Source organism: Kogia breviceps, chromosome 10, assembly GCF_026419965.1.
Source record: "Kogia breviceps isolate mKogBre1 chromosome 10, mKogBre1 haplotype 1, whole genome shotgun sequence".
Lineage (NCBI taxonomy): Eukaryota > Metazoa > Chordata > Mammalia > Artiodactyla > Physeteridae > Kogia > Kogia breviceps.
The window spans coordinates 95,745,997-95,773,096 of record NC_081319.1 but is presented as its reverse complement, the minus strand read 5'-3'; the positions used below and the strand labels follow the sequence as shown (position 1 = coordinate 95,773,096).

The 27,100-nt window shown below is 37.4% G+C and overlaps 1 protein-coding gene across 2 annotated transcripts in view; it reads right to left on the bottom strand.

The window, feature by feature from the left end:
• DTNBP1 (dystrobrevin binding protein 1) overlaps positions 1–27,100 on the bottom strand; it is a 120,863-nt gene that overhangs the window by 74,897 nt on the left and 18,866 nt on the right. For both annotated transcript variants that reach the window (XM_059076505.2, XM_067006736.1), the window contains exons 4-6: positions 24,704–24,764; positions 13,567–13,699; positions 4,293–4,425 (exon numbers count right to left, since the gene is read on the bottom strand). In XM_059076505.2, coding sequence (XP_058932488.1) covers positions 4,293–4,425; positions 13,567–13,699; positions 24,704–24,764 — 327 coding nt within the window. The remainder of the gene's footprint in view (positions 1–4,292; positions 4,426–13,566; positions 13,700–24,703; positions 24,765–27,100) is intronic.

The window sequence follows — 27,100 nt, the reverse complement described above, 5'->3', positions numbered from 1 at the left end:
TCTTTCCCCTACAATTATACAGTTGCTTATATGTCACTTTCATTAGATAACCAGCTAAAGGAGGATGTCCTTTTTCAATGCAGAAATACTTAGGTTAAACCATCTATTCAAATGGTTTTCAAGGGCAGATACAGCCCTAGGAGTGTTCTAAAGCTCTATGCTTGCCTCTGGCCACACTGGGAATCTGCCAGAGGAAAGCCACATTACTGCTGGGATGGGTCACACCCCTCCTTTCACAGGAGGCAGGAATTTATTCTGTGCCGGCAATGCCTATCAACTATATGACAAAATATCATATATCCGTTCTCAACTACAGGAGCACTGATATCAACATCTGGGACGGATTCCACTGATTCCAATGCAACAGTCAAAAAAAAAGAAGACTCTGGCCTTGATGCTGGCCCCTAAGCAGTAACATAAATTTCATGCCACTCAATCTCCTCCCCAGCTCCAGCAATCGCTGCCTGACCACTCCCCAGTCTCTGATGGGAGCAGGATGAGAAAGTGCATCAGAGCCTATCGTAGACACGATTAGCACTGGAGGGGTGTGAGAAATTATCCTTCATTCCCCCACTCGCCCCATCCCCGTCTAGCTGTCTGACCCAGATTTTCTGGAAAGCTACAGTGGGTGCACTGTAATACATACATACATACATACACACACACACACATACACACACACACACACACCCTTTGTATCAAACATTATCTTCTTCAGAGCAAGAAGAGAAAAATCATTAGTTTGTAGGGCCTCTTGTTAAAGAGGAAAGAGGCTTATTTTTAAGAAACTCTTCCCTTGTGGACCACATAATAAAATGTTTCATTTGGGGTCTTTGAAAGTTTTTCAAATGGTGTAATATAGGATATCAAGTCACAGAATTTTAATATGTATTAGAGACGAATTGGTTCTGTAAGCAAGTAAGTTGTGAAATGCTGAGTCAAATTTCTCTACTACAGTAATTCTCAGAACCCTTAATAAACTGACATGTACTACAAAGTTCCATGAGGCAAATACAGGGTAAAGTGTTTCTGGAACTTATTTGATCATGGAATGCCAGTGGCTATCTCCTCAGTCCACTGTTCCTGTAAAACACTTCAGGGAATGTTGTAGCTAATAAAAAATTTCTAAATTCAATTTTTATGTTTATCAAAATAGTACATGTACATTCCTTAAGTCAAATAGTACCCACAAGAATTTATGATGAAGCAGATTAGTTCCTCGGCTCAATGCTCCCCACCTTTCTGTCCTGCTTTTCGCAAGCAGCTACATTCAAATCTTCTAGAGATTTCTTCCAGTAGTTACCTCCATTATTTCTAAATAATATGCCAATGCATACATTTATTCATTTTTTTCCATTTATTGACACTAGCCTTCATAATATTCCCAGTTTTGATAACCTCTAGGTTGAATAAAAGTAAGAAGAAGCTTAAAATGTAAATAAGACATCTCTGAATAGTAAATATTCTACATAATTTATTATTGGAAAGATATTTTTTGATCTACATTTGACTGAATAAAACTACTTCATTCTCAGTGTTGTCAACTCAAATTATTTACACTACAACTGACTGTTAATCAGCCATATATGTGTTGTGTGTGTGTGTGTGTGTGTGTGTGTGTATTAACTAAACAAATTGATTCCAAAAGGTTTCTTTGAAGAAGATTGTTCATCCTTTTATATGCTGAATAAAATAGGTTAAGAATTTCAGGAAGACCATGCATATACAGTCAACTAATATTTGACAAGGGAGCCAAGAATACTCAATGGAGAAAAAACAGTCTCTGACAAATGGTGCCGGGAAAATCGAATATTCAGGTGTAAAGACACCTATCTTACACCACTCACAAAAATGAGCTCAAAATGGATTAAAGACTTAAATATAAGACCCAAAACAATAAAACTTCTAAAAGAAAACGGGGGGAAAAAAAGCTCCTTATTATGGGTCTTGGCAATGATTTTTTGGATATGATACACCTAAAACACAAGCAACAAAAATCCAAGTGGGATGACATCAAACTAAAAAGCTTCTGCACAGAAAAAGAAATGACCGACAAAATGAAAAGACAACCTATGGAATGGGAAAAAACATCTGCCCATCATAAATCTGATAAGGGATGAAGGTGAATTGGATGAAAGTGGTCAAAAGGCACAAACCTCCAGTTAGAAGATAAATAAGTACTAGGGATGTAATGTACAACATGACGATGACAGTTAACACTGCTGTGTGGTATAAATGAAAGTTGTTAAGGGAGTAGATCCTAAGAGCTCTCATCATAAGGAAATCCCGCCCACCCTTTTTTTGTATCTGAGTGAGATGATGGATGTTGACTAAACTTTTTGTGGTACTCAATTTACAATGTACGTAAGTCAAGTCATGATGTCGTGCACCTTAAACTTATACAGTGCTGCATATAAATTACATCTCAACAAAACTGGGACAAAGAGTTTCAAAAAGATTACAGTTTATATTGATAAACAGAATTAAGCCATGTTTCATAGTCAGTATTTCCACTATTTGTATTTAGAAAGGCAAGTTAACTAGAACTGAGAATCGCCAAAGATTCTGTAAGCTAAATGGACCAGCTTTTATTTGGCCCTTTAAACAAACTCTCCCTTATCTTCCATAACCCTGCAGGAAAGTATATCATTATCTCTATTTTACAGATAAGGAAGCCAAAGATAGGTCATTTGCAAAAGGTCATATAGGTAGGAAGTGCCAGAGAAGAAAATCAAGCTTAGGTTTTCAAGGACTTTTCACAATAACCAAAACAAACCATATTACTGTTAACAATTGCGAATTAAATCAGTACTTATCATTTCAGGATAAAAATATGATTTCAAGCTAAGTCACAGGTCTAATGTCTTATTAGACAATCAGATGCAAAATACTTTGGCATTTATTAATAAATATTTATTTTATGAAGATGCTATGAGTAACCATTAACAAATATCTACATATATAATTTTTTTCTAAGTCTTGGAAGGTCCATCAAAGTACTAGTTAATTTAAATTTCCCACCTTTGGTATTTCTCACTGAAACTGTTAGGTTTAAAACCTGTTATGACATCTTACATTAATCTCATGCAGTCCTTGAGAAATAAAGTAAATTTTATAATTTTTAAAAATTTGGTCTATCAGAACATGAAAAATTTACCATTATTTTACCTAGATTTCAAGCTACTGATTATAAACTGGTAGTCCTCAACTGGCACACTATTTTTCCTACATATTTCAGAGTAACAGGTGCTATCAACAAATCTGTTTATCACATCTAAATTTACTAAAATTATGTAATTTTTTAAGAAGTCTTTCAAATGCTAGTCAAGAAAAGCTTCACAACAGGATAAAGTATAAAGAAAAGTGAACAGCTCGCCCAAGAGCAAAGAATTAGTAGAAGCCAGGCCTTGGGTCTTCGGACTAATGACAGTGCTCTTTCTACTACACAATTCCTCTAAATGCCTCTAAAATGATATTTCAATTATGTGAAACATGCTAAGACTTGTCCAGTACACTTTGGCTTTTACTCAAATTAAAGGTGAGGCCATTTTCCGAACACGAAGTTGATTTTCATTTTGTAACATATAAATTATAATGTACTAATTATATATCTATTAAACCTAAGTCACTGGGTGAGAGTGAAGAAAAGAATGACAAATAAAATTTCATAGTTCCAAATCTTATTACCCATTTCCAGTTCAGGTTAGTCTAATGAAAATCATCACCGTAATAACTACTACTGACAGAGCACACACTGCATCTGATAATGACCATCTCACTGAACCCTCACAGCAACTCTAGGAAGCCAGTACAATATTATCTTCACTATAAGCTACACAGGTTGAGGCTAAGAGATTCAATAACTTGCTGAAGGTCTCATAGCCAACACGTGACAAAGCTGTGCCCCTTTCCACAGCCTGAGCTTAGGTTCCTTTTCCTCCTGCTCTAAATAAAAGAGAAGAAAAGGGGAAAAAGCAGCGCAGGATCTGCCACTCGGAGAAAATGAGGTCGGGGGTTCTACTTGATTGGGAAGCTCTGCCTATTATTGCACTTCTCCCCTCCACCATCTATCCCAGCCTTAGCTTTCCAGAACTCATCTCCAATAAAACAGCAACAGATAGTGGTACCAAAAAAAAAAAAAAAAAAAAAATCATGTTTTGGAAAGCTTATTAAAGAGATTTACCTGACGCCTTTGTCTTTTATCAGTCCAAACTTATAAAGAGTAGCATGTAAAGTACTGTGGAAAACTTTGAGACTGAAAATGAATATCGTGGCCAATTTTTCAAACTCACCTCTTATTTTTCTTGTAATTTTCCAGGTGTTGGGACTGCATATGTTTGTATCTTTCTAATTCACACTGTCCACATAAATCCTCCAGATTCAGCAGGTGGTTTTCTACCTCCTCAAAACTAGCCTCTAAATGAGCTGAAAGTATATAAGGTCAAAAGAAGAAACAAACGTCAAAAATCAGAATTTTTGAACATGGAGAAAAGAAAAAGTGTCCAAAAGTTAAAAGTCTGAACTGTTGAGATTGTTCTGCATTTATCTAATATATTTTTATTAAACTTTCTTGAAGCAAAATAAAATGCATTAACATTAAAACATACTTCAAATTATCTTTTTTGAGTATATTTTTCTATCTTGAACATTTTTAAGACAGAACTTTCCAGAATACTTTAAATATTTTACCAACACATCATAAACCAACTATACTTCAATTAAAAAAATATTTTATTTACCAGGATGAGGAAACAGAGTATCCTGATTAATCTAATGTATGATACCCTAATGATCCCATATACCACACACGAATAGTCAATTTTCATATGCGAATATAGCAAAGTATAATTAACACGTTATACCGAACACAATTTAATATCTGAGATTCCTAGTTACTTCAGCATTTGTTTTGCCTTGCACATGGTATACATAAATCTCCAAGGCACTGTACAGATGTACAAACACTCAGGAAGCAGTGCTCATGTCATGTCCACTGGTCTTTCAACAACTCAACTCTGCCTCTAGGCCACAGAGCTTTGCAGCTTCATTGGAACATGGAGATAATCTATGTCAAATCCTTCATTTAAAAGATTCAAGCCAAAGCCTGCAGAAATTATTTCAGAGCTCTGCCCAAGGTCACCTAGCTAGTGAAGAGCAGTCAGGAGTCAAAACTGAGTCCCTCTTACGTAAAATGATTTCCAGTTGATAGATGCGTAAGTAAACCAAGACTTCATAGTTATAGGGGTGAGGGCTGGTTGTTTTCTCAGACAACAGAAAAGTTTCAGAGGTCAAAGATTTTATTTTATTTTTTTATTTTTTGTTTTTTTGCGGTACACGGGCCTCTCACTGTTGTGGCCTCTCCCATTGCAGAGCCATGGCTCACGGGCCCACCCGTTCCGCGGCACGTGGGATCCTCCCGGACCGGGGCACGAACTCGTGTCCCCTGCATCGGCAGGCGGACTCGCAACCACTGCGCCACCAGGGAAGCCCGAGGTCAAAGAGTTTAGAACTCAAACAGCATCAGGGCCATTTACCGAATACTCACCACATGGGCCAGACACTGGGGTACAAAGATGAAAAAGACAGCCCTTGCGCTCAAAGAGCTTGAAGTCGAGGGCAGGCATATTTCAGTGACAACGCTGCCTGACAGAGCTTGGCTCGAGGTGCTGTGAAAACTCAAAGGAGAGGCATCTAACAGAGATGAGGGAGAGTGAGACTCGGCAAGAAATGTGACTCCCACGTTTGGAAGTCACAGCCGTCTGGAGGAAGGGGCCTCAAGGAAGGAGCAAGCTGGCTGTGCCGCTTTCCAGCCTTGGTTTCATTCAGATAGCTACGATACAAGGATGGTGTGTCTAATCCCTTCCCTTGGCCACTAGTTTGTCACATGACTTTCTAAACTAGCTTCTGTAGCACCTACATTAGGCGCAAATTCCCTAAATCTCAACTTGCAGTTTTAGGTTTATTAAGATACATATTTCGTCTGTGTTTAAGTGATCTGTTTGATCTGGAGAACTATTAAATCCAGAAGCATTCACATTTTCTAATACCCTAAATTTTAACTCTACTAAATATCTATGCTTATAAAAACTCCCACTTCTATTTGGTAGAGTCTAGGGCTTAAAGACATGGATTTGGGAGGAAAATACAATTTTACTGAAAAGTTAAAATGTGATGACAAGTAGTTTAGCATTCCTCTTCAAAGACGTTTTAGGTAATGATTTTTATCATATTGATCTATCACCGTAGATCACGGCAAGTCTGGAAAAGCCTGATAATGCAGTTCATAACGGTTTGGAATCTATCTTCAGGGGTAACATACAACAGCTAATATATGTGACTCTGGAAAGCCTAACCAGAAACAGTGTGCAAAATCTAAATTTTAATCAATGAAAAATTATATCTAAGATTTTAATAATGTCATAAATGGTACATAAGGAGTTTATGTGGTGGGAAACAGGCAAAATGATGCTATTATGTTAGTTGCTATTTAGATTACTTTTTGTTATTATATTAAATGGAAAAATGACTAGCAGCCTCAGCCTGGGAGCTCGTGTTACTGGCCCTGAAGAAGCAATGTTCAGCTCATTCTAACTAGTCTGACAGGGTCTTTAAAGAAGATCATAGCTAATAGGATTATTTAAAGGCTATTTCACTTTGATAAGTGATAAGAACTAGAATAATTACATTTAATATGGAATCCATTCAGCTCTGAGCTGAATGGATTCCTTTAGCATCACGCATGTTATCCTTAGCATACAGGGGGCTGGATAACAGTGAGGCTTTGATATGTAGGCCAACAGCATCATGTTCCCGTGCTGAACGGCAAACCGAGATTTAAAAGGCTTGGGAGAGTCGGTGGTCACTTTATGGCTGCTGCCAAACTCGTATTTATGTTCTCCCCTTTAAACGTTGTGGCCAGGGACCCTCACTCCCTGGCCACAGCCCACTTTTCCAAACTCACGTCCGCTCTCCTTCAGGAATTCTCATCATTCCGAGGAGGGTCCTGTGTGCTCCTGCCCCCTTGCCTCTGCCTCTCCTGAGAGGTCTCTGCTCGCCTCCCGGCCCTGCATCTCCCTGGCAGGTTCCCGTCAGAGCCCGCCCTCCTTCCAGCCTGCAGGGCTCTCTCCCCTCTTCTGTGCTTCCACAGACCTATGAACCCTGCCCAGGACTTATACTCTGACATTCTGCCACAAGTTGTGTACTCTTACCTCTCTCAGGCATCTGTGAATGTCTTAAGCGTAAAGACTCTATCTATGCATCTTTGTATCCCTTAATACCTAGTCTGCTGAATTCAATTAAAAAGGATTTCTGGAAACAGAATGATTCCATTACTCTAAAACATAAAATAATAACCAAGAAAGCAAATCTATGATTCATGTTCATCTAATTTAAATATTAGGAGGTTATCCTAAATTTTGTAAACAAGTAAGTTAAACATGGGCAGAGAACTTTGAAAACATTAAACAAGATGGTACTTTGTTATTAATGTATCAAATCAGGCCCCATTACCAGTGAGTTAAAGCAGAAGAAGCAATGGAACTTTTCCATTTTAACTCTTAACAGGCTTGAAGTCAGTAATAAAATACAGAAGAATTGTATTGATGAACATAACTCTTCTTCCCTTTTTATATTAAAAACTTTTAAAAAACCTCTTTAAGTAATAATTATAAGCATATATATAGTATGTATTCTGAATATTTTATATTGAATTTAAATGGGCAGAAATTTAATCTCCCCATCACACCCTGCTCACCGCCTGTTAGGAAACAAGTTGCAGATATGAGTCAATCTGGTAACCAGACTTAGAATGCACGTACATAAAACACTAGCAGGCATCCGTGGACACAAATGTACCTTTTTATAAGAAATTCCAGCCTCACCATTTTGCTCGCTATAACAACAGCATATGTCTCATTTAGTGATCAGTGGAAAAGATGGGTGGAATTTTATTGGGAAAAGCCATTTGGGAGAGCCTGACAGCTGTGCAGGAAAGAACGTCACAAATCTTTGGGAGGAGACCATCCCAGAGGAAGAGCCATTCTGTTTGGAATTTTCCTTTGTGCCATTTGTTTCGAATACATATTATCTGTAGTGTAAGCACTGACATATGAAGAATGGAACAGCACATTAAAATTCACAATTTCACACTTAAATGAGTATTTTCTAGCAAAAATAGCCTCAAGGAACAAAGAAATCTTTGACTGCAAACCCATAGGTCACAGAGGCTGGGTACTAAAGGACCACAAGAGTCTTCAACAAATACTTTCATTACTCTTTGTGTAATAAGGTAATGATGGTATGATAATAAGGAACTTTAAGAAATGCATTAAAAGCCATCATCCATCATGGAACAAATGAGATCTGTGTAGTATATACTAAAAGGTGTCGAAAGAGAGTTAATAATGAGTCTCTTGAAGGGTCTGATCTCAGAATGTAACGTGGACAATAAGGTAATGTATTTCATAAAACCCTAAAAACTGTGACAGTCTCTCTGCTAGATGCACTCTCAAACTCTGTACAGAGAAAGCAAAACAGATCAGATCAAAAGAAAGATACAAGCTCAGTATAAGGCTGTCATTCTCTTACAGCACTTTGTTATCTAAGAATTAACGGAATCATCTGTTCTAGACAAAGGTAACAGTCTTTTTAAGTAGGTCATACAAAATAAACTAAGCAATATAGATAACTCCGAAAAGCCCTTGACAGTTTAGACTTCAATATCGGAATAGGATTAGACTACCCTCTAGTGGAAGTTCAAGAGAATTCAATAAATAAATACTTTTCAAACATTTTACCAGTTTTATGATAAAATGCACAGAATGAGGAAGTGTACAGGATGTGGAAGACAACATTCCCTCCCTTTTATCCTCACACACTGTCTTTCAAGGTACAGAATACTACACTGTTGTTCTTCTCACCACATTTATTAATTTTTTTTTTTTTTTGCGGTACGCGGGCCTCTCACTGTCGTGGCCTCTCCCGTTGCGGAGCACAGGCTCCGGACGCGCAGGCGCAGCGGCCATGGCTCACAGGCCCAGCCGCTCCGCGGCACGTGGGATCCTCCCGGACCGGGGCACGAACCTGTGTACCCTGCATCGGCAGGTGGACTCTCAACCACTGCGCCACCAGGGAAGCCCTCTCACCACATTTCATGCTATGGTTTTACATTCTATTTTGCAGGACAAGCTAAATTACATAACATCCAGCCAAACCCTTCCGTCAGAGACAGTGGATTTATAAATCTGCAAAGGCCAGAGAGACTCCCAGTAGAACGTCAGCATCCTGGTGGCAGTTGCCCGCTCTTGCTCACTGCTGTATCCCCAGAGCCTACAAACGGCACATGGCACTCAGCAGATGCCTAGGACACCAGGCACTGTGCTGAGTGCTTTACACCCATCACCTCCTTCATCCCTCCAACTACCCTATGAGGCAGGTACTCTCACCCTCAACCCTGCAAGCAAACTAAAGCTTAGAAAGTTACGAAACCCGGACGGGGTCTCACAGTTAGGAAGCTGTGGAACTGAGATCCAAATCCAGATCGGAGAGTCAGTCCAACAGCCCTTGTTTTCCAATTCCCAGCATACCTTTATCATTTCTAAATGACAAGACTTACCAGTAATTATCTATTACACAGGCTTTTGTAAGCTGGATGGATCACACCCCATTAAAAAAAACATGAGTGGATTATCAGTTCTTACTTAATTCCTGAGGGAGCATGTAATCAGGAGTCATATTTATTAAGCCATAGGACAACACAGCTAAAAGCATCATCAAAGGTTCAAATTGTTCACATCATATTAATCCCTTATTCTTTAATAAGGGCAGACCCTCTAGAGAGCAAGGCAAGACTCAAAGAGTTAAGTAGCCTGGGAAACGGAGGGACTGACTGGATATGGTATTAGACTTGACAGTGAAAGGGTAAAAAGTTCAAAGAAGCTAAAAGAATCCTAACATATAGGTCAGTTACCATTTTCTTCTAAGTTATTTTTATTTTTTATTATTGCTTGACTAAACCTTGTAATTTTATATCAAGGTATTTAGGTGATGATAAAGAGTCTTTGGAAGCTACCCCAAAATAAAGGAATCCACAGTTTATGAGCAAGCATTTAAAACCAAATGATTCAAATACCTAAGAATGATCCATAAACTCATTAAGATGAATTTGCAAAATACATTAATGATATAGATATATATTTATACAACCTACCAGGTTTGGCTTCAAAATATTTTCCTGAGACAAAGGCAACAAAAGCAAAAATAAACAAATGGGCCTAAATCAAATTAAAAAGCATTTGTACAGCAAAGGAAACCCTCAACAAAACGAAAAGCCAACCTCCTAAATGGGAGAAGAGATTGCAAATGATATATCTGATAAAGGGTTAATATCCAAAATATATAAAGATCTCACACAACTCAATATCAAAACCAAAAACAATCTGATTAAAAAATAGGCAGATGACCTGAATAAACATTTTTCCAAGGAAGCCATACAGATGGCCAACAGGTCCATGAAGAGATGCTCAACACTGCTAATCATCAGGAAAATGAGAATCGGAACCACAACATCACCTCACACCTGTCAGAATAGCTATTACCGAGAAGACAGGGCTTCCCTGGTGGCGCAGTGGTTGGGAGTCCACCTGCCCATGCAGGGGACGCGGGTTCGTGCCCCGGTCCGCGGAGCGGCTGGGCCCGTGAGCCATGGTCGCTGAGCCTGTGTGTCCGGAGCCTGTGCTCCGCAACGGGAGAGGCCACAACAGTGAGAGGCCCGCGTACCGCAAAAAATAAATAAATAAATAAATACAGTTAACGAGTGTTGGCGATGATGTGGAAAAAAGAGAGCCCTCGTGCACTGTTGATGGGAGTGTAAGTTGGTGCAGCCACTACGGAAAACAGTATGGATTCCTCAAAAAATTAAAAGGAGAACTACCATACGATCCAGCAATTATACTCCTTGGTATTTATCTGAAGACAATGAAAACACCAGTTAGGAAAGGTACAAGCACCCCCATGTTCACTGCAGCTTTACTAAAAATAGCCAAGATATGGAGGTAACCTAAGTGTCCATCAATTGATGAATAGAAAAAGATGACATATAGATTATCGCAATGGAGTATTACTCAGCCATAAAAAATAATGAAACCTTGCTATTTGCAACAACATGGATAGACCTGGGGGGGCATCATGTTACGTGAAATAAGTCAGACAGAAAAGTACCATATGATTTCACCTACATATGGAATCTAAAAAACAAAACGAATAAACAAAACAAAAAGACTCAGATACAGAGAACAAACTGGTGGTTGTCAGAGGGGAGGGCAGTGGTGTAGCTGGATGAAATAGGTGAAGGGGATCAAGAAGTACAAATGTCCAGTTATAACATAAGTCAGTCATGGAGATGTAGTGCACAGCAAAAGGAATGTCAATAATATTGTAATAACTGTAGTGTGGCAGATGGTTACTATACTTACTTGACTAAACCTTGTAATATTATATCAAGGTATTTAGGTGATGATAAGGAGTCTTTGGAAGCTACCCAAAAATAAAGGAATCCACAGTTTATGAGCAAGCATTTAAAACCAAATGATTCGAATACCTAAGAACCTAAGATCACACTTACAGTGGTGATCAATTCATAATGTATATAAATGTTGAATCACTATGTTGTACACCTGAAACTAATACTATGTGTCAACTACACTTCAATGAAAAAAAAAGAATCAAATTATTTGGAAGTGACCGTCTAGAATAGTACTTCAGAGAATCCTTTAGCTTTAATTTGCCTTTAGTGGTCAATGTTCTCAGATTAGTAAAGAGAGAAAATTCAAGTGAGCATTTGGGAAGCCTGCCCCATTCAAGAAACCAAAATGAAGTTTCTAAAGAAGACAGTATTATGTCACTAAGTATCATTTCTTCAGGATATTAGAATCCTAATTGAGAAAGAAAATACAGTGTATTCTACTTTAAGAAAAACTTATATGTACTGCATGTCCTAAGCAGAATTAACTATGAAAATAATTAGAATTGTGGCAAAATGCATTTAATCAGAAGAGTGGTATCAGACAAATAACATTTATAAACAGAATTTATTCTCAGCTGGAAAGAAAAGGGGGGATGGTATCAGAGGTGAATATCTCTGCAAAGAAATACATAACCAATGCAAAACAAGAGACTCAGAGAGATACAGGAAGAGAAGCTAAAAAGAAAGTGGCTAAAAGGAATATTCCAAATATCTTGGAGGCTTTTTCCATCCGTTAGTTATCAAAGTCTTGAGAAGAATCATTCCTATACTTGCAAGAGGGAAATAATGCAGAGGGCCTTCCTCCTAAGACCCGGAATCTCTTTTCCACACCCCACCTTCGGAAATAACAGAACACTAAGGCCAGGGTTTCAAGAATGCAGTTCATGAGGCCTATTGACAGCTGCCACCCTAACTGCCTCTTCCCTCACGGAGTACATCATCATGGTGACTGGGATCCTGGATTCGCACCTTATTAACTGTGTGACCCTGAGCAAGTCACAACCTCTCCAAGGCTAACTTTCCTTAGCTGTAAAGTGGGATAACAAAAGCTACTTCTGCAGGGATCTCGTGAGGATTGAAAATGTTTGTAAAGCACCTAACAATCTCTGACATATAGTGGGTGCTAAAAACATTAGCTATTGTTATCAGCAATAGCATTCCAAATACCAAGTCTATTTTATTCTCACACACACACACACACACACACACACGTTTTATGATTTGCTAATTACTTGCTTTGTAAATCAGCTTTGTTTTGCTTTTAAAAAGGCAGTACTGAAAAACAGAAGAGATGGTGGGGTATCCTTACCTCCTTACCTATTAAGACTGGGTCAGGTTATCAGCTCAAGAAATTCAACTCCTAGGTAGATAACCCCTACCTCTTACTTCACTAAGATCTTAAGCTTGGTTAGAAAATAATAAGCCACAATATTATCCTAAGATGTGGCAACTGTCAAGCATAAAAGTTAATTTTCTGAATATAAACTCAAGAAATAAATATCACCATAATTCATCCCAATGAACACAATAAAAAAATATAAACTTCCACAAGGTATAAATTTAGCCAAACAGGTACCCTCATTTAAAGAGGGTTTCATTTCTCATCAGTTTAAAGAGGAAAATAAAGCATATATCAAGACAAGAAGCTCTGAGCAGACCTAATTTTAAAAGCAACAACTTCCAGAGTATATCCTTTAGTCATAACAAAGCCACCCTCATCCTTTTTATTTCCTACATTTACACTTTTAAACAGAGACCTAAAGTCACAAAGACCACCCTGAGTCGCTTTAAAGAATCAACAAAATTATGTTTTCTGAGCAGAAATGAGACAGAAAAAGTTAGTGGTATATTTTAGAAATCACTTCTACACTTTAAATCATCGTTTTCTGTCAAGTGGTCAGTTAATCAGAATATGAAATTAATCAGAACTATTTCCCCCCACATCCTGTTAAGCAACAATTTAATGTAGTCTTAGAAAGCTTTGGAATTACACCAAATGATTTTCATTCCTAGAAGTGATGTCCAGAGGCAAACATGGAACTTACTCAGACTTGCCGTCAGGGTTTCCAAATCTGCCTTCAGGCCTGGAAGCTGCCGGAGCTGCTGCTGCAGCTCTATCAGGCTCGCCTGCTTCTTCTCCCAGTGCGCGGAGAGCACCACCACCTCGCTGTCCACCAGCTGCAACACGGAAGAGGCGGGGAAAAGTAAAACCAGACTGCAGGCACAGAGATTACAGCCCGCACCGTGAGAGTCAGCCCACGCTATCTTCAAAAACCCTCCTACTGAGTACAGACAACAGGATACTCTTAAAGAGGCTGGAGCTGTTTTCTTTCTGAGAAAAGAACCCCCTTAACATCCAGTGCAGAAAACCTCAAATTACAGCTTTCATCAGTGCATCTTAACCCAGGAAAGAGAAAGGTCAGCAGTGACCTTAGAAGTCACTTCTAACTATACCCTATTTTTAAGTAAACCATGTATTTGAAAATTCAAATCTAGAAAAAATAAAACAAAAAACAACCACTAACAACCGAAAAGAAAACAAACAAAAACAAACCCAAAACATAATGAATGGGTAATTATTTGTTTTACAAAAGGAATTCTTTTAAAAGAAAAGTTCCCTAATGCATTTAGAATATGATTCAATTTCCATTTAAACAGGAACACTGACCGCATAAAGTAAGATAAATGGTACTTGTATACGGAGGAATTACTGAGGCAACTGATCAATTCCAGAAAAAGGAGAAAAGGATTTATACTAACAAAGAGGACATTCAGAGGTGAAAGGTTCCCAACAGCAGGGTTGTGAGATGCCAGACTAGCCTAAAATAATCCCAACGTGTTTTCCTGAAGACTGTAAAGTCAATGACAGACAGCGGTTTCTCCCAGACAATTTTGTTTTGGTTTTAACATGGTGAGAGAGGAAAGGACCTAGAATAAGACTTAGAAGGAGCATGGAGAGGTTATCTTTTGAAAACATCACCAATAATAAGAACTGTAAAAGATACCCAGATTTTGTACAATAAAGACTTCAAAATTCATTATATAACAGAAGAAAGTGTATTTGAATTTTATATGTAAAATTAGAGGTCATAGTTAACTTATATTAAAAAAGGGACAGGGCTTCCCTGGTGGCGCAGTGGTTGAGAATCCGCCTGCCGATGCAGGGGTCACGGGTTCGTGCCCTGGTCCGGGAAGATCCCACATGCCGCGGAGCGACTAAGCCCGTGAGCCATGGCCGCTGGGCCTGCGCGTCTGGAGCCTGTGCTCCGCAACGGGAGAGGCCACAGCAGTGAGAGGCCCGCATACCACAAAAAAAAAAAAAGGGACAATTTACGCATCCCAAGATTAAGATTCTTTAAGAGCTAAAACATGAATACAACTGATTTTTACTGAATCTCACTAAAGAAAGAACTTTTAGAGGAAAAAAAAAATCAAAATAAGATACAAAATTATTTGCATGTGGCACTAGATCATTTTAGCTTCCACATTTTAATATTCTAGGAATTCACAACATTGAAATAAAAAAATTAAGCTACAGTAAAGAGGTTAGAAAGCTGCCCCATCTCCTCACATTATCCCCACTTCACGCACACCTCCCCATCATTAGTCAGCCCACATTGGACGGGTAACCACATCGTCTCACATACAAGCCTCAGCTGAGCTGGGGAGGTGACACCAAGCGCTACTCCAAGTGCACGTCTCATTAATTCCGTATACTTAAAAATGTCCGTGCCAACCGGTTTTGTAAAGATCCTGAAGAGGAGTTTAAAAGATACTGAGCATCGCTAACAGACACAGCTGTGACGCAACAGTAAGGAAACTGGGCTTGAAACAAGGATCCGTGCCCATAGGGTTCATCTGTAATATCCAACAAGTTTCTACTGACCGCCCGGCTCTTTGCCTGGCACTGTTTCAGGCCCTGGAGATACCGTGGTGAACAAAACAGAAAAAAAATCCCTGCACTCTTGGTGCTTTAGTCTGGAGTAGGTCTCACAAATTTTCTTAACTGCAGTTTTTATATTCTATAAAAGAAAAAATAATTCCTGTATCACAGGGCTGAACTGATGACAAGAAAGATATTTTTCCTGGTACATGGCATATCTTTTAAAAAGTTTGTTAAATTTTAACTACTCTGGTTAATTATGTTAAAAATGTGAAAAATCTAGAATAAACAATTTTTAGATATGAACCATTTCTTACTGAAAAGTAAAGTGAAACATACTTAAGTATTAAAACTTAAGTACCGTATAGCTTATGTCTTCCACAAAATTGAAAATTATATTCTGTATACAGAATATAAGAAGCGTGCATAGAAAGAATATATCAGAATACGTTAAAATACTATTTTAATTTAAAAGAATGGGATGTTGAATGGATTCTCAGCAATCATTATCAAGTATAATATAATAATACTAAACATTTTGAGCATTTCTATGTGCCAGGCCCTGTGCTAAGCAATTTACATATATTATCTCATTTAACTACACAGCAACCTTGTAAACAGAGCAATATTACCGCTTCCATTTTACAGAAGAAGAAACCAAGGCACAATGAAGCTGAGTCACTTTCCCAAGGGCCACAGAGGACCTAGATTCAATCCCAGGGAACTTGACACTTAAGCCCATGCCCTTAATTGGTATTCTAGGGATTATGTAGAAGGGGAAATGAAAGGAAGAAGTGAAAAGCTAGCAAAAGAAAAGGTTCTTTCCGAAAAACTGTACTTCAACTTTACTTAATAAGAAATGAGCTATCTCCAGAAGGCCAATTTTTCTCCTCCAAGTAAACAATTCTAAACAAATCCAGATTTAACACCAGGAAATCAAGTTTAAGTAGCAAGACAAACCCATAGTTTGGGTTTGTTGCTCAAATTACAAGTCATTCCAAAATTCCTTCTGGTGGACACTGAAGTTAGGAGAACAAAGAAAAAGCACGGATACAAGTAAATGGGTAACATTAGGACCTTACTCTGTATAAAACAGTTCTGTGTTTTGGGGGTACGATATTTCATGTGATTTTCAAACAACTTCGGTAAGCAGTGTAAGTGGTGTTATACCATTTTATATGTGAGGAAACTAAAAATAGAGAGGCTCCATTTATCTGCCCAAGGTCAAAATGTATTACTGCAGAAAGTAGGCATTCCCACACCCAGTTCAGTTCACTTCCCACCACAGGCAGAAGAGATCCAACCTGGAACACAAAGAGTGAAGCATGCCTAATTTAAGCAGCTTACGCACCAAACTGTTAAAACATGAATCTTAAGAGTTCAATTTGAAGGCAAGCAAATATTTCACAGTAATAAAAATTATAAGCAAATAATGCACTGGAAGTCTAACTTAAAAAGGTGCCCTCAGAATCTAACCCCTAAGTCACTATCAATTATGTACTCATTTATATATTGCTAAGGGAGGAAAAAAAAAATAAAAAAACTTGTTAAAAAAGAAAAGAAAAAAAAAAAACTTGTGGATAAAGTCTAGACAACAAAGTTACCATTGACCAAACTGTTTTCTAAGATATTGCTTTTAATTTTAAGACTATATAGTAAGAATTAGCTTTAAAGTAATCGAGTATAAAATAATTTATCAAAGAAGACTGATTTGTCCTTATGTATATTTGCCCTGGCAGGTTGATACTCTTTGGTTAAAGTCCACTAAAGACACATGAGCATGGCCTGACAAAACAAACACATAATAAAACACTTCGCATGTTAAAGATATACATTTTAAATATTTACATATATCTCAACAATACGTCAGAGAGCTTTAAAATAAATTTCCATTTTTAAAGCTGAGAACTATATTTGTGGAAATCAACAGAGGTACTTTTGATCAGATATGGGTCTTAAAATAACCAAATACTCGACTATGAAAAAATGTAGCATTCAGCAACAGATCTTACAGGAAATTCTTTCTCCTATATATTTTATTATGAAACACTTCTTAAAATTAAAAAAATAATAATTTTTGTTAAAGCTCCTCTACAGGACTTTCCTGGTGGCGCAGCAGTTAAGAATCCTCGTGTCAATACAGGGGACACGGGTTCGAGCCCTGTTCGGGAAGATCCCATATGCCATGGAGCGAGCCACAACTACCGAGCCCATGAGCCACAACTACCGAAGCCTGCCCGCCTAGAGCCCGTGCTCTGCAACAAGTGAAGCCACCACAATGAGAAGCCCGTGCACCACAAAGAAGAGTAGCCCCCGCTTGCTACAACTAGAGAAAGCCCACACGCAGCAACGAAGACCCAATGGCAGCTAAAAATAAATAAGTAAAATTAAAAAAAAAAAAAAAAAAAAAAAACTCCTCTACAGGATATGGTCTTCACTGAATATTGTGGGATTCATCCATGCTGATACATGTAAGTATAGTAGTTCACTAATTTTTCACTGCCGTATGGTATTTGATTATTATTATTATTTTTTTGCGATACCGAGGCCTCTCACTGTTGTGGCCTCTCGCGTTGCGGAGCACAGGCTCCAGAAGCACAGGCTCAGCGGCCATGGCTCACGGGCCCAGCCGCTCACGGGCCCAGCCGCTCCGCGGCACGTGGGATCCTCCCCGACCGGGGCACGAACCCGTGTCCCCTGCACGGGCAGGCAGACTCTCAACCACTGCGCCACCAGGGAAGCCCCTGGTATTTGATTTTATGAATACTAATAATTTACTCTATAGGTGGACTCTGGGACTGTCTAAAGATGCAACAAAACCTGCTATAAACATTCTGGTACAAATCTCCTGTTGCACACAGCAATTTTCACAAATTAGTTACTGATGTGTTTAAAGTATTGAGCTCCTCACCCCTGGGGAAGCTCAACAGGGCTGCAGTAAGTAGACCTCCCCGAGCCTAGCCACCCCTGACTTCAAGTACTCTCATCTATTTGTTACATAATGAATAGATGATACCATGCCAATGTTATCTGCTGAAATGTGAGCCATACCAACAGCCCCAGGGGAAAGCTGGGGAGGCAATGCTACAAAATATCCCTAGGGGCCAAACTGTTGTTTGAAAGGTATGTGGAATTCCAATTTCCACTTCATGGAAGCTCATTTTTCTAATGTGACTGTGCTGATGGATTTACGCTCCCTAGTTGTAGCTGTTCCTCATCATGTCTCTTCTAAGGGACAACTGTCATCAGTGAATAATGACTGACTGCAGAGAAAATTCAGCCTTCTTAAATGTTTGATAATCTAATGAGTGTGAATTTGAGGTTTTCATTTGTATTTCCTTGACTACTAATCAATTTTGAACATTTTCACATTTACTGGTCACTCATGTTTTTTCTTCCGTGTAATACCTGGTCATATCTTTTGCTCACTTACTAATGGGTTATTGTTCTCTTCATTGGTTTGTAGAGGTTTTTCATATGTTTTTAAACACTAGTCCTCTGTTTTGTGGACTGCTTAACTTTTTCATGGTATTGTTTGATGAACGGAAGATTTGATAAAAATTATCAATATTTTCATTTATGGTTGGTGCTTATTATGCCTTGTTGAAGAACTCTTTCTCTACCCTGAGGTCTTAGCTTTTCTACTATTTTCTAAAAGATGTATAATTTTTCCTTTCACATTTAAGTCTGATGGAGCAAAAATCTGAACCACGATCTTCAACTACTTTTATTCAACATTACTTTGGAGATTCTACCCACTGTAAAAAGACCTGAAGAAAGACTGGTAGGTTTTTGCTTCTTCCCTTCCAGCCACACAAAACAACTCCCACCCCTGAACGCAAATTATTAGAATAAGAGGATTTAGCAAGATGATTGACCATGGGATCAAAATACTACAAGTCAAATACTGCAGGTTTGGGTCGATTATTAGGACAAAAGTTAACTTCTATTAGAAACTTGCTAAAACTTTTTACTCTGAATAATTGTGCTGAATGTATTTTCTGCATCTGATGATTATATATTTTTCTCTTTTAATTTGTTAACGTGGTCAACGGCATACAAAGGATTTTCTAATGTCAAACCAACTTTATGATCCTGGAATAAATCTGGGGTGTTTATGCGTGGCTGGATTTGGTCTCCCATCACAGCCATACATACAGCAGGATGTCTCCCAGGTAGAATTCCTCTTGCTTATCATCCAACATTCACAGAACAGCATATATACAGACACATATACAAAGTTTTGGCTAACAGTTATATAGGAAAACTTTACATTTAAGCTCAATACACATTTTAAAACAATGTGTGAGAATATTCTCAAGTGAAATTTCAAATAACATTGGTAGAATATGAGAAACACAAGATGGTACAAGGAGCGGCAAGCCCTGCATATACTGTGAGTGTTGAGAGGTCACGTAACTATACACGAGGCAGCTGTTTGTCAACGAGTGTATCACAGATTTGGTAAGCAGAAAGCTATGTTTGAAGCACTTTACTACCTAACAGATTGCTACCATCTGTAGATCTGTTTTGCTGGTTGTATATATATATTATAATATATTCTTAAATATATTTAAGAATATATATATATTCTTAAATATATAATATATTCTTAAATATATATAAATATATATATTCGTAAATATATTTAAGAAAGTTGGTTGAGGGCTTTGGGTGGACATGTAACACATTATGAATGTGACAAATAGGTTCCTGGATAGAGTGCACAGAACATGTGATTTCCAGAAATAGGTTACTGAAGTTAAGTGAGAGATAATGCCTCCATTTTGCTTATAATTTTTGTAACTGTATTCATGAATGGGACTGGATTCCAATTTCACTTTCTCATACTTCCCTTGTTGGGGTTCAGTATCAGTTATTCTAGCCTCATGAAATGAGCTGGGCAGTTTCCTCTTTTTTCCCTTGCTGCAGGAGTTTGTCTAACATTGAAATGGTAGTCTCTCTGAAATTTTGATAGAACTCTCCTATGAAACTTTGTGGACCTGGTGCTTTCTTAGTGAAAAGATTAATCACTAATACTGTTTCTTTAGTGGCTATAAGACTATTCAGGATTTGCACTACTTTTAAAATTGGTTTTAGGGCTTCCCTGGTGGAGCAGTGGTTGGGAATCTGCCTGCCAATGCAGGGGACATGGATTCGAGCCCTGGTCTGGGAAGATCCCACATACCGCGGAGCAACTAAGCCCGTGAGCCACAACTACTGAGCCTGCGGGTCTGAAGCCTGTGCTCCGCAATGGGAGAGGCCGGACAGAGAGAGGCCCGTGCACCGCGATGAAGAGTAGCCCCCGCTCGCCTCAACTGGAGAAAGCCCTCGCACAGAAACAAAGACCCAACATAGCCCTAAATAAATAAATAAATTTATTTTTTTTAAAAATTGGTTTTAGTAAAAATTTCCAGGGTTTTGCCATTTTGTCTAAGTTTTCAAATTTGTCACAGACTTGTTCACAAGCTCTTATCTTTTCACTCTGCTGTAGCTGTAGTTATATTCTTTAATTCTTAAAATTATTTATCCTTCTTTTCTTGATCCATATCACCAGACACCTATCTACTGAATTTTATTAGTCGTTTCTAAGAACATGTGGCTTTGTCTGGCTTCTACTGTATTCTTTATATTCTATTTCATTTATTTTTTTCATCTTTATTATCTCTTTCATTCTTCCTTCATGATTTATTCTGTTCTCTAATTCTTAGGTTAGATTAGCTCACTGACTTTCAGTCTAATTTTTCCCCTATAAAATTTCCCTCTAAGTAGTCTTTGGCAAATTATACAATTTAGGTGTAGTAATTATAATTTAGTTCTATTTAAAAATTTTCAGTATTATTTCCTTCTTTGAACCATAAATTATGCATTATATTTTTTTAAATAGTTTTTAAAAAAATAAATTTATTTATTTTTGGCTGTGTTGTCTTCGTTGGTGCATATGGGCTTTCTCTAGTTGTGGGGAGAGGGGGCTACTCTTTGTTGTGGTGCGCGGGCTTCTCATTGCGGTGGCTTCTCTTGTGGCAGAGCAAGGCTCTAGGCACACGGGCTCAGAGTTGTGGCTCATAGGCTCTAGGGCGCAGGCTCAGTAGTCCTGGCTCACGGGCTTAGCTGCTCTGCGGCAAGTGGGATCTTCCCAGGCCAGGGCTCGAACCCATGTCGCCTGCATTGGCAGGCAGATTCCCAACCACTGAGCCACCAGGGAAGTCCCAATGCATAATATATATTTGTAATTTGTAAACGTATGGAATTTTCAAAATTGTTTTCCTATACTGACTCCCAGCTTCATTTGCACCAGGATCAGAGAATATTCTGTATGACCTGATTTACATGAAACTTGTCAATTTACATGAAACTTGTTGAGAACTGCTTTGCAGCCCAGTACATGGTCAATTTTTATGTGTTCCAGGTGTGCTTTAAAGAATCTGTATTCTGTATTTGTTGGGGCAGATTCTGTATTTGCCTATCTGGTCAAGTTTCTAAATCACATTAGTCGCATGTCCTATATCCATATTTATTTTATTTGGTTTTTTTTTTCCTATCAATTAAGAGGAATGTATTAACATCCCCCCATTTTTATGATAGATTTATCCATTTTTCCTTATAACTTGTCTCTTATATACTGAGACTTACTAGACACACAGGTTTAGACTTTTCCCCCTTAGGGAACTGAATCTTATAGAGTGATCCTCTGTTTCCTATTTAATTCATTCTCATTATTCTAGTTTCTTCTACAGGTTTGAAAGATAAACACTATTTCTGTTCTTTAGTGGTTACCCTTGAAATTCTGCCCTCCATATTTAACTTTAAATCTAAGGTTAATCAATATCTATACCCTCCCCATTAATACTTGAACTCTGATAATCTGCCTTCCAGATTGCATGCTATTCTTATCCAGCGTTTTTGTCCTATCATTTTTAATTCCACAAACTAGATAACTGATAGAAATACATAGTCACTATTTATATTTACCTATGGTTGACCATTTTCTTTGCTCACTATTCTTTCCTATACCTGAGACCTACCTCCCCAAATCATTTCTTTTATCCAGAAATACATTTTTTAGAAGTTCCTTTATTGGACAACTGTTGATAGAAAACTATTTTTATCTGAAAATGTCTCACTTTGCCCTCATTCTTGACAACAGTTTGAGAAGTCTAATGGAAACTTATTCATTTGTAAGTGATAGATCTTTTCTCTTTTGTTACTTTGAGATCTTCTCTTTGACTTTGGTGTTCTGTAGTTTCAACATGATATGTCTAGGTGTGGATAATTACTTACCTTGCTTGCTTGTAATACTTTTTGGATCTAAGGATTTACACATCTCATTTCTGGAAAATTCTCAGCCATTTACATTTTCCTACATTGTCTTTCCCTCATTCTCTTTCTAGATTATTAGATATATTAAGCTGAGCTATATGAAACTGTAATTTTACATATCAAAAAGGTCTCATATTGGTAATCTTACTTGGTTCAATCTACAGACCTTTTATAACTATTTTCTATTAACTCCTCTTTCATATTTTCCATTTTCATATCTCAGAAATCCTTTCTGGGTAATGTCTGACTTTACCTCCTACGTCAATGTGCTCTTTCTTCAGCTATAGATACCTGCTGTTAAGCACATCCTTTGGGTTTTTAATCTCAATGACTTTTAAAAGTCATGTTTTAAAGTCATGTTTCATACTCTATTTTTCCTTACTCATTTTTCATCCATCTTTCATCTCTCTAAAAAACTTTGTATGTTCCTATTTAATTGTCTATATACAAGAGTGCAATAGCTAAAGTGCCTTACAGGTCTAAATCTTACTCTTTGGTTCTAGTGACTCAAACTTTTGGTAATATATTTCTTTGTGTGTTTGCTAATCTTTGGCGGGGGGAGGGGGGTGGTTAGGGGATGAATCTGTGGGAATCTTGAAGGGCCTGGGTTTACAAGTTTCATCCATGAAGAACTGGTATTTGTTTCTGTTGAGTGTCAAAGACACAGTCACCTGTAGCCCTTTCATTTCTTATGTTAGTGGTTCCTTGATCATGCAGGAAGTATAAACTAGAGCCCAACACTCATGTGAGGCCAAGACCATATATAAACAAATCCAAAATGGAGACTATATTTATTCCAAGTTGTTATGAAGACAAGTTTCCTTGTTGTCTCCTTTTGCCAACAAGAAGCTTTTCTTTTCTTATCTTTTTTCTTTTCTTTCTTTTTAAAAATGTCCTAGATTACCCTTTCACCAAGAGATGTAGTCACTTCAAATATCCAAGAGCTTTATGCAGGAGTCTCAGACTCAGTTCCCCATAGATGAAAATCTCCTATCACCTAAATCTCTAAAGCTTTTGTTTTACTGTTTGACCCCAGCTTCCATGTTATTTTTTTAACCACTCTCATTTCAGTTCCCTGGTGCTTTTGTTTGTTTTCTGCCTTTAGGATTTCCTTTAATTTTTGTACACTTACTGCATTTAAAAATTTAAAAAAAAATCTATCCAGCATTTAGGTGTTTTACACCTAAAGGGCTTTTCAAAGTATCTAGTCTGCCTTACTAACAGAAACCTATAACCTTCCTTTTCAGTAATTTCTAAGAGAAACATCAATGTCTAAATTTTATCATATGTATTACCATGTTCTGTACATATAACTATTACAGCTTCACTAATTCTGTAAATGGTAGTCAGTCCAAATTAATTAAAAGTCAGAATCACAGAAGTCTTTTTAGAAAGAAATAACGTTTGACTGACATCAATAACACAGACTATATTTCATCTTGGCTAAAAAAGCTTTAAGTACATATGCCAAATAATTTTAATTACAAGTCTCTTTTATTCATTACACACTCTATAGAGCTAGAAAATAAGTTGTTCTTCTAAGTAATTGAGGTTGACTCCTGAGATTTTTATATTTATTTGCTAATAAGCAAATTAATGATTTTAAGTAGACTGAGCAAAGTTAAACTTTTGCCCCCCAAAAAAGGAATTCTTAAATAGTGAGTAGAAAGAAATGACATAATTTACATAAACTGCAAAGGTATCAGACTCAAATTCAAAGCATTATACCTGGATGAAACAAATATTTACTTGCGACTCTAGAATAAAAGTTACAAACTCTCTAAGCTAACTAAATTACTTGACTGAGAAATTATGAAAAAGTGCTTTATTTAGGGAGTTTCATAATCAACTACTAAATTAAATTTCAGATATCCTGCAAAACGTTTTAACACAACTACAAATTTAATTTTTTAAAAACTAGCATTTAAGACTGCAAAAGGATATTTTCCCCGTGAGTATAAGATTAGCCGATTCTTTACCTCGCCAGCACTTGCGCATTCCTGGGCTCTTCTGTGGAGTGCAGCCCACGTATCTTCATACCTAAGAAAAGCAAAAAATAATTCAAAATAAAAACCACACACTTAAAAAAATCCTACCTATGTATACGTATGGCTGATTCATTTTGCTGTGCAGTAGAAGCTAACACAACATTGTAAAGCAACTGCACGCCAATAAAAATTAATTAATAAAAAAAATTCTACCTAAAAATGAACGTGTTACATCCTGTGGTGTCAGAAAGGAAAGCTCAAAAAATAATGGAGACACATTGTAAACACACAGAAGTCAACTTCAAGGGGCTTCCAATTGCCAAATCTGGGACAACCGGAGCAACAAAACAAATAATGGTAGAAATGGGTTATAACTCATGGACTAAAACCAACAGCCATGAGTTCATAGTGATTTAAATAACCAGTTGAATGGGGCAGAAGGGAAAAATTCTTCCTTACAGTAGAATTCCAATTAATAATGATCGAAAAAATGGGAAAAATAGAAAATCACCATTTGGTAAACAATACTAATTATTTCAGGCAAGAATTCTAATAGATGCTAAAATTAGTGGGTGAGAGTATAAAGAGAAACAGGATATTTTCATAGTCTCTAAGTATCTCCCCACAGGATACTTATTAATTTAAAAGGGGGAAACAGTATTAAAGTGGAGAAACCTGGTAGACACTTCCTTAACCAAGTGGTAAATATTAACATCAACAGTAAGGAGACATATCAATATCATATGCCTATTGATACAATACACTGGAGGACACAACATTATTCTTCTGTTATTCTCACCATAAAAGCACTAACTTGAATTTAATCATGAGAAAACAGCAGATAAACCCAAAATGAGGGATATTTTGCAAAATAACTAGCCAGAAATAAACCCATGCATATATGGCTCAATTACTTCACAACAAAGGAGTCAAGAATATACAATAGGGAAAGGAGGGTCTCTTCAATAAATGGTGTAGGGAAAACTGGACAGCCACACGCAAAAGAATGAAACTGGACAACTATCTTGTAGCACACCCCAAAATTAACTCAAAATGGATTAAAGACCTGAATGTAGGACCTGAAACCAAAAACTCCTATGAAAAAACATAGGCAGTAAGCTCCTTGATATCGGTCTTGTGATGATTTTTTGGATCTGATACCACAAGCAAAAAGAACAAAAACAAACAAGTAGAACTACCTCAAACAAACAATCTTCTGCACAGCAAAGGAAACCATCAACAAAATGAAATGGCAACCTACTGAATGCAAGAAAATACTTGCAAATCATACATGTAATAAAGAGTTAACACCCAAAATATATAACTTCCCAAAAATACAGCAAATAATAAGTGTTGGTGAGGATGTGAAGAAAAGGGAACCCTTAGTATACTGTTGGTGGGAATGTAAACTGGTATAGCCACTATGGAAAACAGTATGGAGGTTCCTCAAAAAATTAAAAATAGAACTACCATATGATCCAGCAATCCCACTCCTGGGCACATACCCAGACAAAACTATAACTCGAAAAGACACATGCACCCAATGTTCACAGCAGCACTACTCACAAGAGCCAGGACAAGGGAGCAACCCCTTTGCCATCTGCAACAACATGGATGGACTTGGAGGGCATTATGCTTAGTGAAATAAATCAGACAGAGAAAGAAAAATACTGTATGTTATCACTTATATATGGAATCTAAAAAATACAACAAATGAATGAACATAACAAAATAGAAACAGACTCACAGATGCCCAGAACAAATTAGTGGTTACCAATAGGGAGAGTGAAGAAGGGGAGGGGCAAGAAAGGGGTAGGGAATTAAGAGGTACAAACTACTATGTATGAAATAAGTAAGCTACAAGGGTATATAGCACAGGGAATATAGCCAATAATTTATAATAACTTTTAATGGAGTATAATCTATAAAGAGTTTAAATCACTATGTTGCACCCCTGAAACTAATATTGTAAATCAACTATACCTCAATTTTAAAAATTTAAATAAATAAATAGAAAATAAAACAAAATAAACCTGAACTCATAGGTACAGAGAACAAACTGGGGGTTACCAAAAGCAGGGGGTGAGGGGTTGGGTGTGAGTGTGTGTGTATGAGAGAGAAATGGGTGATGGTGGTCAAAGGTATAAACTTGTATTTATACATAACATACAGCACGGTGACTACAGTTAATAATACTATATGGTATATTTGAAAGTTCCTAAGAGAGTAAAACATAAAAGTCCTCATCACAAGAAAAAATTTTTAAACTATGTGTGATAATGGATGTTAACTAGATTTATTGTGGTGATTATTTTGCAATATATACAAATATTGAGTCATTATGCTGCACACCTAAAACTAATATAATGTCATATGTCAATTACCTCT